Source organism: Mus pahari, chromosome 6 (assembly GCF_900095145.1).
Source record: "Mus pahari chromosome 6, PAHARI_EIJ_v1.1, whole genome shotgun sequence".
NCBI lineage: Eukaryota > Metazoa > Chordata > Mammalia > Rodentia > Muridae > Mus > Mus pahari.
This window is the reverse complement of record NC_034595.1, coordinates 12,146,728-12,160,208: the sequence shown is the minus strand read 5'-3', so window position 1 is coordinate 12,160,208 and position 13,481 is coordinate 12,146,728. Positions and strand designations below refer to the sequence as shown.

The window sequence follows — 13,481 nt, the reverse complement described above, 5'->3', positions numbered from 1 at the left end:
GTGAGGGAATGTTGACAGCATGACAGGCGAGGGGTTCTGGTGTCATGGAATCTCCAAGAGTCTTTAGCTGGATCCCAGGCAAGAGAGAGGGGGAGGAGAGAGATAGAGGAGAGATAGGGAGAGGAGTGGGAAAAGGAAGGAGAGGACAGACAGAGAAGGAGGGAAGCGACTTCACTGCCCCCTTCCTTCAAACATTTTATAGGCTTCGGGAGAGAGAAGGAGGAGGAGAGAAACCAAATAGCGGAGAGCCAGAGGAGCAGATCCCTCCAGTCCCTCCCGAGTCCCCGAGCTGCCAGAGGAGTCTGGATCGTGTCCTCAGTGTCACATGCAAGGACGCTGAGGTTCGCGGCTTCTACCCCGGGTCCCCTCCGCTTTTTCCGGGAACCTTGGCTCCTCTTTGCGTGCTCGGGGACTGTCGCCTTGCACTCCCCGGGGCCACCGTTCGGTCCCCAGCGGGATGTGGTCGCGCTTGGCCTTTTGTTGCTGGGCTCTGGCACTAGTAACCGGCTGGACCAACTTCCAGCCTGTGGAGCCGTCGCTCAACTTCAGCTTCCGCCTGTTCCCCGAGGCCTCACCGGGGGCTCTGAGCAGACTGGCGGTGCCTCTCACGTCCGGTGAGGAGGAGGCAGCGGGGAGCAAAGTGGAGCGTCTGGGCCGCGCGTTCCGGAGCCGCGTGAGGCGACTGCGGGAGCTCAGCGGTAGCCTGGAGCTCGTCTTCCTGGTGGATGAGTCGTCCAGCGTGGGCCAAACCAACTTCCTCAATGAGCTCAAGTTCGTGCGCAAGCTGCTGTCCGACTTCCCCGTGGTGTCCACGGCCACGCGTGTGGCCATCGTCACCTTCTCGTCCAAGAACAACGTGGTGGCGCGCGTGGATTACATCTCCACCAGCCGCGCGCACCAACACAAGTGCGCGCTGCTCAGCCGCGAGATCCCGGCCATCACCTACCGCGGTGGTGGCACCTATACCAAGGGCGCCTTCCAGCAAGCCGCGGTAAGAACCCCACACCCAGGCCAGCGCCCCGGGGCCCCTGCCGCCCACCTGCTGCCAACCCCTTCTCTAGCCTGGTTCAGCTCCTGCAAGGTTTAAGGTGTCCAAGGCGAGCGTCCCAAGAAGCACAAATATGACCATTCTCCTGCTGTCCTAGTGAAGGTCCAGACTGAAATGAGTTTTTAAATGCTTAGTGAGGTGTCACATTTCTTAAAGGGTCCCTTGAGGGACCCTAGTAGGAAGGGACCTTTAAGCCCACTTAAGCTTGTGAGGAAACTGTGTATACAAGCTGGAACAGGTATGGTTCATAAATATTTATGAAGATGGGACATGTAGTGAGTTGAGGACAGCCCGGTTCTTTTTCATGGCATAGTCTTCATAACTTTGCTTCTAGACTTTAATTGTTTACTAGTTTGTGATAGGCTCTCTCTCTCTCTCTTTCTCTCTTTCTCTCTCTCTCTCTCTCTCTCTCTCTCTCTCTCTCTCTCGTGTTTCCCAGACTGGTCTCCAGCTTACAACATAGCAGAGGGTGTCCCTGAGTTATGATCCTCCTGCCTCCACCTCCCAAGCTGGGATGACAGCCATTGGCCACCAAGACTTTATCTTCCAGGTCTTCCTAAATAAATGCTTAGCATCTGACAGAAGTCACATGGTAGACTTTTATAAAAATGTGTCTTTTTCCTAACTACAAAGTAATACATAGTAGATCATAATTTGGAATACTGAGAAATAGTTAAGGCAACCCATCAAGTCAATGTTTGTAAGATAAATGAAACAAAAGAGAGTGGGGAATCTGAATAATTTCTTTATCCTTAAAATTCCAGTGGATATACAGTTGAACATTGTCCAGTATGTTACTCATATATTATTTTAACAAGCTTGCTAACCTACGGTTTTGCAGCCTGCATTCTTCAGCTGTTGAATATGATTCAAATGTACATTAATTCATGGTATCCTATGGCATGACAGCATTGGCTCCCCTGGAACTGCAGTTACAGGCAGTTGTGAGCTGTCATGTGGGGACTGGCAGTGGAATTCAGGCGAGCCACACCTGAGAAAGCCTCTTAACCTCTGAGCCATATCTCCAGCCTTATGACTACTGAGTGCTGTGAACTGCTGTGTGGGAGCACACATCCGTGCCTTTTACCTAAGGAGTTTAGGAAGCCCTCTTCAACTGCTTCTTTAGGAGGGTTTTCTAAATTCCTTATTTAGTAAAATGCATGACCATTGTAAACTTCTTGGTCCACACTGCAACCTCTTCCATTGGAGAGTTGTATAAATTTACATTCTCAAAAAAAAAAAAATAGAAAAGAACCCATATCTAATGCTTTAAGGAAATATATATATATATATATATATATATATATCAGTCCTAATATTTTGAATTATTTTTAATATTTTGTTTTTAACCTAAATCAATAAAAGGAATATCACAATTTTCAAAAAAAAATAAATTTACATTATCCTGTTATGTGCATCTGAATACATGATTTTTTTTAAATTGGATATTTTCTTTATTTACATTTTAAATGTTTTCCCCTTTCCAGGTCCCCCCTTTGGAAACCCTCTATCCCCTCTCCCCTCCCCCAGCCTCTATGAGGGCACTCCCCCACCTACCCACCCCCTCCTGTCTTCCCACCCTGGTATTCCCTACACTAGGGCATCAAACACCCTCAGGCCCAAGGACCGCTCCCACTGATGTCCAACAAGGCCATCCTCTGCCACATATGTAGCCAGTGCCATGGGTCACTCCCTGTGTACTCTTTGGTTGGTGGTCCAGTCCCCCAGAGCTCTGGGGGAGTCTGGCCAGTTAACACTGTTGCTTCCCCCCCCATAGGGTTGGAAAACCCCTCAGCTCCTTTTAAAACATATTATTGCTAACTTGGTAACAAACTAGAGGAATTGTTCTAGCAAGTTCAATTTTTATAATCTTATATGTAAAATTAGCTATTGTATTAACTGGGTATTTGTCTCTTTTTCTTTCCAGCCTGGTCATGGTTTTTGGCCTTTTTGCCATTACAGGCACATTTGTTTATTCCTAGTGATTTGCATACACTTTTTGTGTAGGAAGGCCAGTGACTTTTTTTTGCACATGCAGCAAGTATATTTTCCAGCGTGTTGTATTTTACTTGTTTATTACAGTGTCATTGAATGACTAGTTTAAACCTTCATTTGCTCAAGTCCATCAAAGTTTGCTCTTAAGATGCAGATCTGGATGTCTGTGGAGAGATGGCTCAGCAGTTAAAAGGACTTTCTCTTGTAGAGGATCTAGGTTCATGTTTCAGCACCCACTTGGTGGCTCGCAGCCACCCTTAACTCCAGTTTCAAGGGATCCAACACCCTCTTCTGACCTTCCTGGGCATCAGGCATGCACATGGTGCAAATATGGAAATGAAGACAAAGTACTCGCACACATAAAATAATCTTTAAGAAAAAAATTTTAAGTTCTTTTATTTCCTTATTTTGTTAAACAACTGTCTACTGCCCAAATGTTTTCCACTTAACAGTTGCTTAATCTGGAACTTGCTTAGGGCTCCCATACAAAGATGTTAATTGTCCCAGCTCACTAATTTGCTCACTAGACATTAATTCTTTCTCGATTTAGTTGAGTGTTTCTTTAACCATGTAACTATGAATGGGTACTTGGTCCCTTCCTCATTCTATTGTAAAGTTCATAAAATTGACTTAGTTATTGTAACTTTACAACATATTTAAGTGTGAGATAGTGAAAAAGAATCTCCTTTTTCGTTTGTCTTGTCTTTCGTAGGCATTTCATAATGCGACTTTTTAATTTATTTTCATTATAGTTCCAATGAAACTAATAAGGATTTTGATTTCAATATAGAAAACATTGAAGGAATTGGGAGCTATTACATTTTTATAACAGTGCTCTGCTTGCTCATTCAGACTTTTTATATCAATAGATAGTTGTGGCTTTTCAAAAGTTCTGTAAATACTTTAAAAAATTTAGACCTAGTTATTTACATTTTTATCTATGAGTCTATCTTTTGTGGTACTACGGATCAAACCTAGGCTCTCACAAAAGCTGGGTAAGTGCTCTGTCACAGCGCTGTAGCCCCAGGTCTCGCTCCTCTCTCTCTCTCTAACTCTTTATGATTCCTTTGAACTTTTTACTATTATGAGGCAAGGTCTCATTAGGTTACCCAGGCTAATCCTATGCTATGATCCTCTCACCTCAGCTTCCTGAGTAGCTGGTGTTACAGGCCCAAAAAGAGAGACCCAATTCATCTTTGAATCTTTATTTTCAACAGTTATTCTTGAGCTCTCAAAACCTCATGATTTTTTTTTTGTATCTGTGTTTCTTCATCATGCATGCATATGATGTATCTTGGTCCCATCTTCCCTTATCTCTTCCCCAGCCCTGACCCTCCATCCATTTCCCATCCCCCACCTCACCTTGTGTCTTTATTTTTCTTTATAATCCACAAAGTTCCGTTAGTGCTGCCAGCTGTACATGTGTGTAGGACAGAATCTTACAATGCTGCCCAGGACATCCTGAACCCCTGGGAACAGTTTCCCATGTAGCTGGGACTATGGGCAAGTACCACCACTCTTCGCAGTCAGATTCTTATTGGATTTTATGAGTCTCTTAGACTCAGTTTCTTTTCCCGCTTCATAAATTTTACTTTACAGATAATGTATAGAAAATTAAACAATTAGAAAAGTTTCCTATAATCATACTGTGGTATGTTGATAGATAATATATGCATATACATGCCTATGTATAATGTATAAATAGCATGTACCTAAAAGTGAAGGAGCTGTTTACTCTGTGTAGGTTTCTGTGTCACCCATGTTTTTTATCACATTATTTATAATGGGAAATTCACTTCTACTTTATCAGGGTTTTTGTTTGTTTGTTTGTTTGTTTGTTTTATACAGCCACATAATTTTCCACCATAGATTGTGCTTTTATTTCATCTCGTGATGAACTATTATTGTATATGCAGGCTGTTACAAGCGGTATATTATATGTTTGTCCACGTCTCTGATGCTCTCGTAAGTGTAAACTTTTGAAGGGACATCACTGAGTATGTGTGTGCCAACTTGCTGTGCAGAAAATGGCACCAGATTGCACTCTCAGTGTGATGTCCATGCAGGTACAAGGATGCAGACTGGCCAACCCATGCCAGTATTTAGATATACCCTGATTTTGTGTATGAAGGAATATATTCCTCTATTAGCAAGGCTGGACATGGCCCTATGCATGCTATCCAGTTCTAGAACTGTTCCATTTTGAATACACATTTGAACATTTGGGGACCCTGACATATTTTTTAAAATTTGGGCATGGTTCTTTTTCTCCCTGAATGGCAACATACTTTACATCTTAATCCAACCCCTCAGCTGCTAGTTAGATGGCACCTACTATTTTATAAATCTATTGAATTGAATTTTCTTTTCCTTTTCTTATGAACTATATGAAACTTTAAAGGCTTTTCCCCTCTTAAGGGATGAAGTAGAGGCACAGGGATGCTCTCTGTTTATTGAAATAGTTGCGCCAGGCAGAATCCACTTTTGGGTGAATCGTTTTTTTTTTTTTTTTTTTTTTTTTTTTTTTTTTTTTTTTTTTTTTTTTTTTTTTTTTTTTTTTGTTTGTTTTTTACCACGTTGATTATAATTTAGAAAAGAAAAACTTTTATTGTTTGGAATGTAAAGAATAATGTTGAAAGCTCAGAAATTTTTTTTTCTTTTTTTAACTGAGAAGGGTAGTACTCTTTTTAAAAAAGATTTATTTATTTATTTATTTATTATATGTGTGTACACTGTCACTATCTTCAGACACACCAGAAGAGGGCATCAGATTCCATTACAGATGGTTATGAGCCATCATGTGGTTGCTGGGAATTGAACTCAGCACTTCTGGAAGAGCAGTTGCTGTTATTAACTGCTAAGCCATCTCTCCAGCCCACTGGGCCTATTGTCAATGTCACTTATTGTCCGCTTTGCCAGAGGAGAACCCCGCTGCACTGGGAATCCACGCCTGACCCAGCTCTTCTGTTTGGCTCGGCCAGGCTTGCCCTGAATTTCTGAGAATGCCAATGCCTAGATGTGAAGTGGGGCATGAGTCAGGGGCACAGTGCTCCTCGCTTCAAGACCTGCTCTGTCGTCAACTTCTGCCTTCCCAAAACCGTGAATTGCCTTGGAAAGCAGAGTTGCCAAAGCAAGGCCCCTGGTGTATTTATTCTTTTTGGAACCATCTGTTACTCGCAAGCTGAGGTTTCTCAAATGTTTCTTTTAACTGAACTTTGCCTTGACTTTATTTTTCTTTCCTCATTTTAGTTGAGTTATGAGAAGGGACAGAGGTCAGCTGGACAAAGTTCTTGTCCAGACAGAAACCTACATGTTTTTTCTTATAGCCCTCTCAAGGCCCTGATGGGCATATTTAGGTATACGATATAATATTTAGATAAAAATGACAGAAGAGAACCGACACTTGGATGTAGTGGGAGTGAGGCCCTGACCCTGTTTTTGCATATAGATCAGACACGGGCATTTCACTGCCAACTTCGTTTGCAAATGGTAAGCTATAGAGTTTGGGTTCAGATATGAAACTTACACTGTCAGTTGAAAATGAAATAATTTATCAGCTTCCCATGTGTTTGCAGATTGGGGTGACACTTGAACTGTTTGTGGCTTGGCTTTCATATGAAATATACAGGTATACAAATAAACACAGATAAACACTTTTACCTCTTACAAATTAGACACTTTTTTTTCTCCTTTAAAAAATATTTATCTTCAATCATGCGTGTATGTGTTTATGTGTGTACGTGTAGGATTGTTGGGTCTTGTGTGTACTCTGCCACGGGGCACAGATGCTCTGGGGGGCGGGACTTTGACAGTGCTCACCATGCTGTCGCTGGGCCTTAGGGAACCCCTGGACACCGCTCTGGAGGTGAGGAAGCACAGTTTAGAGTGTGAGATAGCCAGAGCTGGCTTGGGGGGTCCCTAGGACTGTGACGAGGCTGGGGCTGTCTGGTTCTCAGGCTCTTGGACACCCAAGCACCGCTGGGAGCCACAGAAGAGCTGAGAACGGAGTGGGGGCCCACGTGCTGGATCTGGCCCAGGGTGGGGTGGGGGGTCAGAGAAAGGGGGAGCTCCTTGACTTGACAGGTGGCTGTCTTGAGCTTGGCTTGGTGGAGGCTGTGGTTGGGAGTACAGAGAGGCCTTCTACAGGAGACTAGATGGCGGCTCCATAGGCGAAAGCCTTCTCCATGGCTCCCCACAGCAGATCCTGATGAAAAGAGGCAGTCCATGGTTTTAAGGCATTTATTGTCATGGCAGAGGGTGGATGTGTAAAACCATACCCCCTTCTCAGGGTGGGTCTGAGGTTAAATACCTTTTGCTGGTAGGAATGTCCGGGAAGAAAAGCTTATTGGCTAAGCCCTCCAGGACTTTAGGTATCTCATTAAAATGAAGATCTGTCTTGAGCCTAAGTGATGACAGGTCACGTCCTCTACATGTGGAGGGGCTTGGGTCATTGCCCATATGTGACTGGTGGACGCAAATCTATGGGGGACTGTGGCTAGTGACAGGGGTCTGGTGCCTGGAAACAGGCAAAGCGCCTATGGTCCCTTCAGGATTTCCGGGGTTTCAAGCCCTAGCTCAACTGGGATCGAGGCTACCTCTCACTGTCTCACAGGTATGTGTATATGAGGTCAGGCCAGAAGGTGTTGGACCCGCTAGTACTGGAATTCTAAGTGTTTGTGAGCTGCCAACATGGGTGCTGGGAACTGAATTCAGGTCCTCTGAAAAAACATATGGTTCCTTAACCATTGAGCCATCTCTCCGGCCCCACCTTATACAAAGCCCGACTATAAATTCCAATACTAACATAAACCTTTCTGTCACCACTCAGCACGTTTTTTATTGCTTAATCAGAAGGATCATTGTTGTAAGATTTTACATATTAGAACTGTTCAACCTTCTTGGGAACACGTGTGAGGATCTCTGTGATCACCACACTTGACTGGAAAGGATGGGTTTCAGTGTAGGCACACTTTCTCTAGCTACCACCCTTGGCATGCACCAAAATAGTGTAGGGCTGGAGTAATGAACTCTGTAGCCAGCATGAGCCATGAGGTATGGGAACCCTCCTGTCTAGCCATCGCTTTGTACACATTTCTATCCATATGTCTTTAATATATTGCACTTTGTAGATATCTCCCTTCCCCTCCCTTGCTCCTCTTCCCCCTTCTCCCATCTCTCCCTGTGTCCTCTCCTTTTCCTTTTCTCCCTTGCATATTTCTATCTACTATCAGGAAGTCACTCCAAGACCTCATCCAGAAGAAAAAGGATAAAACAGTCACACTCCATTTTCCATTTTAGAGGGCTCTTCTCTTGTCTCAGTGGACATATTCTTTTCCTGCGTCTCACTGAGGGAGCCTCGAGCTTATGCCTGCCCTTAGTTTCAGGGGGCTTTGTTGATAAGAAGGAAGAGCAGATGGAGTGCTGATCTATCTGATGCCTATCAGAGTCAATAAAATCATACTTTATAAACTGTCCAGACACTGCTCTAAACTGGGTAAAACTCGTAGTATGTGTGCAGTATCAAAACCTTCCTATCCTATAACTGCAATTTCATTGGCAGTAACGTTTGTCATTACCTGGATGGCATGACATATATCTCTAATACTAGCAGTTAGAAAGTGGAGCCAGAAAGATCAGGAGTTCAATTTCAGCCTTGACTTAGGATCAAGTTTGAGGCCAGCCTCATGAGACTGGGCATCAAACAAAATTATATATATATATATATATATATATATATATATATATATATATATATATATATCAGTATGAATGGAGGGAAATGTATATATTTGCCTCCATTTGTAAATGTAGCTGTACTGAACATGTATAGTTTACTAGGAAATGACCTATCAACCTTGTATGTGAGCAAAAGTGACTAGAAGGGGACAATACCTTTGGAACTTTGAGAAGTTATTATTGCTCTCAATAATAAAATGCTTTTAATTTTGTTAAGAGTGATTTGTTTTATATGTGTGAATGTTTTGCCTGCATGTGTGTATATGCACTGTGTGGGTGCTGGAAAGAAAACCCAGGGCCCCCTTAAGAACAAGTGCTCCAAACTGCTGAGCCATTTCCCCAGCCCCTAAATTTTTTTTTTTTTTAAAAAATCAACTTTTCCCTCCTAATCTTCGTAAGAATGCAGCATCCGACCCCACAATACAGCTCTACTTTCAAAACCAAGAGGATATCCAAGTTTATTGACTGGAAGTTGAAATGGTGAAATTCCAGTTTTGTTTTGTCAAGTGCCCACCCGGGGCTGTCTCATTGAGTCTTTGGGGGTTTGCAAGAGCCCTGTGTGGAAGCAGGCGTCACCCTCAGTGCCCTCCAGCTCGGTCCAGCTGTTCTTTACTCCCTCCAAATTCACACCAGATCTTGAGACCTCCGGCACACGTAAAAACCTGCAAATCAGTGGCATTTGGCTCTTTTGGTGCCTGGACGCCTCTCAGAACAGTAGAGCCGATGGTTCAAGGTGGAAGAGCAAGCCAGTGTGGAGGCTGTAGATGGTAGACATAACTGACTCCATTCCCTTGCTGAGAGTCTGGGAGACTCTTCTGTGGTTTGTCGTACATGGACAGGTCAGTGACTGATGTTCTGTCAGGTTTTCTCATTCTTGCATCAGTGAACATTTTCAGGGATAGGAGATGTCTTCTAACACTTAACGCTGTCTCACATAAAAAAAAAAATTGCATCAAAGGATGAGTTGTCTTGGTTGATTCGCCTTCCCGAGCTTTCAAGCTTAACTTCTGTTCTGGTCAACACTTGGCAGGCTCTTGGCTTCTTGTTGTCAGCTGTGCTGCATGTTGCTTTCTTGGGGCATCTCTCTTTTTCTTGGTTCACTCATTTTTGCCTTATTCCAGTGCCATCTGATTTGCAGAAAACTGTACACATTGGTCCTATTGTATAGCCTCACCTTTCCAGCTGAACCTGAAATAAACCTTGAGAAAAAGAAAACATTTAATTTGCTTATTTCTGCTCCCCATACCCCAGAAGCACCATTTCTAGCCAGGCTCTTTCTTTTTTAGTTAAATTTCCTCTTAAAATGTGCACACTTGGCTTTTGAGTGTTGCTTCAAAAGTGATAGTTTCGGGAAGTTACTGTTGGAATTTTCTGGCCTTAAAGATGCTGGAGTTAAGGCTGTTTGTACACAGCCCAATCTAATTAGTAAAACCTCACATTGCAAGTCAGCTGCAAAAGACATTACATGAGGTTTGGTCCTTTCTTCTTTTTCTTCTTTTTCTGCCGCCCTAGATTCGGTGCCAAGACCCATGGCTCACAGTAAGGAGCATTGTGCATTCCACATGTTAATGAGAAGCACTAACAGTTGAGAAGAATATGTTCCTCAGAGTTCATGGGTCCTGTGCAGATCCACCCCTGCAAAGTCAATCATGCTCCTCCCTCTCAGAGGCACCTTCCTCTGGCCAAGATGAAAACAGAGCAACAGAACTGGAATGGAGGTCTTAGGTTTGGGTGGAGAGCGGTGTTCTTATAGAATAACAGATCTCTCCTATTTTACGTGTTTTGTGTTTCCCTTGTTCCAACTGGGCAGAGGGAAGAGCCACATTTATGTGCCAGTTATTAAATCAGTTGGACAGAGGCATTGAATTGACTCTTAGCCTATGCACCGAAGAAGTGACTAGAAATACAGCCAGTATCTTGGCTTAGACTTGGGCAGAAGCATAAGCCAAGGAAGAGCATCTGAATGGAAGAGGTAGCTGATCTGGGAGGGGATCCAAGCAACTCTGGGAGGGAGAGGAAGGAAGAGAGACAAGGAGAGGAAGAATGCCAAAGACAACATGAGTGGTAGTTGATGTTTAATTCCTGTGAAACACGGGGAGCTAGTGTCCATTCAAGCCTCGAGTATCACAGCTGGACAGTAGAGGATCTCAGGTCTCTTAAAACCTCCTCATATCAGGCATAGTTAAGGGTTGCTACCATGGCCTGTCACCCACACATCCTCTGCATGCAAGCAGAGTGGTCTCCAGGCAATCAAGAAAACCTCAAGCAAAGAGACGCTGGTATGAGAAGTTGGGAGGGGGCTAGAGGTGCAGAGAGGTAGGTGACTAGGTGAAAGTAGGCTGGGGATGTCGCTCAGTGGTACAGCTGATGCCTTGCAGATAGGAGGCCTGGGGTTCGGTCCACAGCACTACAAAGCAAAGATATGTGGCTTTGCATAGGAGGAGAGCCTTGGAAAACAGCTGTATCCACATGATGTTCTGGTGTCTATGCAAAACAATCCCAGTGCCTAACATTATATACGCTACTGACGTGGAAGGTGAAAGAAGAGTGGAAAGTGATCCAGGGAGCCCACCATGGGCTGGCCTCTGACATTCCACAAGCATAGAGAGAGTCACTGGGTTTCCCCCTTATCTCCTTTGACGTTTTCTATTTCAAAATTCCCTTTCTCTTACAGCCTGGAAGTCAAAGCACCGAAGTCAGTATTTATCCAACAAAAGTAGCCAGCATACCGACAGTATACTTCTTTTCAGGAATTTTAAAAGAACTTCATTTGACATTCTCCCCACATGTGGGAGAGATACTGTTTCAGCCGCTTTTCCTGTTGCTGTGATAGAATAGCCTAGGACAGACAAGGTTTACGCTGGCTCACAGCCAAAGGGCATAGGCCATTGAGCTCGGGGGAAGTTGCAGAAGTCGGAACATGAGGCAGCTGTCACATTGCATTTGCAGTCAAGAAGCAGGGAGCTAACAGTATTGGTACTCAGTTACCTTTACCCTTCACGCTCAGTCTAGGGCCTGCGTTTGGGGAATGGTGCTACTCACATTTTCATAGGTCCTCCCATGTCAGCTAACCTGGTCAAGATAATCTTTCACGCGTGTCTTACTTTTCTATTGCTGTGATAAAGCACGATGACCAAGGCAACTTAGTAAAGAAAGTGCCTAATTTGGCTTACAGTTTCAGAGGGTCAGAGTCCATGATGGCAGAGCTGAGCGCTCACATCTTAGTCTACAACCACAAGGAAAAGGGAGAAAAAAAAATCCCACAAATCTTTTGAAACCTCAAAGCTTGCTCCTAGTGACACACCTCCTCCAACCAGACCACACCTCCTAATCCTTCCCAAACCATTCCACCAACTGGGAACCAAGTATTCAAACGGATGAGCCTGTGGGAGTGATCGTTATTCAGACCACCACAGTAGGCTTGTCTCCTGGGGGATTCTAGAGTCTGTCAAGTTGATAATCATTGTCAACAATCACAAATGATAGATACAAAGAAACCAAGGAATCAAGAATCCAGGGTAGTTAATACATGACTGGTTTATAGCACTCGTTGGCTGACTTCATATCACCCCAGGACCTAGAGATAGTACTCACTATTGTCTCGGAGTTCTCAAACAGTCACAGTTTCAGTGTGATTAATGTCAGTGCAGTAATGGGTAGCTTGGTGCTTTCCTGACAGTTGGGATTCTCAGGTAATGGTCAGTCACTGTTCTTCTTTTTAAATGATCAACAAATTGGAACCAGTGCACCCTTCAGACCATTTTCTTCTTCCTAAAGTAAAAGGAAGACATGAGAATAATGGCAGGCATGGATTCCTACAGCTTTCCCCCTAAAATCTGGCTAGGGAATCATCTCTCAGTTCTTCTAGAGAGAAGGGTGTGTGATTAGTTCAGAGGGCATCTGTGTGCTCTAAGCTTTGGGTCACATGTCACCATCAATACGACTTTTAGCCACCTCGAGAGTCCTCATCAGTAAAGGGTCTGGGAGGCACTGTTCTTTCATTCCATGACCACAGCAGCATCACATCCTTCTTGTCTCTTTGTGGAAATTGGCAGTTATTTGTCAGAGAATCATATTTTTCAGAATCTCTGTCAGTTTCCACAAGCATTCACAATTCCTAATAACAACGTTTGTTTTATAGTAACTCACTTATGGAGCTGACATGCCTGTTCTAGCAACATAGTAGAATTAAATCTTTGCAAACAGTGCTGAGTGACAACCTGGCACCCCTGACAGCACTTACCCTATATGAAGTCATGAAATCCTACAAGACCAAACCTCAATATTTTTTAAAAGTACTGTAGATATCAAACTAGGGCCGTTTATAAATCTTACTCATGGGATGGATCCTCAGGTGGGGTAGTCTCTGGATGGTCCATTCTTTTGTCTTAACTGCAAACTTTATCTCTGTAACTCCTTTCATGGGTATTTTGTTCCCTATTCTAAGGAGGAATGAAGTATGCACACGTTGGTCTTCCTTCTTCTTGATTTTCTTGTGATTTGCAAATTGTATCTTGTGTATTCTAAGTTTCTGGGCTAATATCCACTTATCAGTGAGTGCATATCAAGTGACTTCTTTTGTGATTGGGTTACCTCACTCAGGATGATATCCTCCAGATACACCCATTTGCCCAAGAATTTCATAAATTCATTGTTTTTAATAGCTGAGTAGTACTCCATTGTGTAAATGTACCACATTTTC

The 13,481-nt window shown here is 43.6% G+C and overlaps 1 protein-coding gene across 1 annotated transcript in view; it reads left to right on the top strand.

Moving 5' to 3' along the window:
* Positions 1-207: 207 nt before the first annotated feature.
* The window catches only part of Svep1 (sushi, von Willebrand factor type A, EGF and pentraxin domain containing 1), a 178,925-nt gene continuing 165,651 nt past the window's right edge, over positions 208-13,481 (top strand). Inside the window, 1 exon segment of the mRNA XM_021200005.2 lies at positions 208-991. Within this exon segment, the coding sequence (XP_021055664.1) occupies positions 458-991 (534 nt within the window). The 5' untranslated portion in view covers positions 208-457.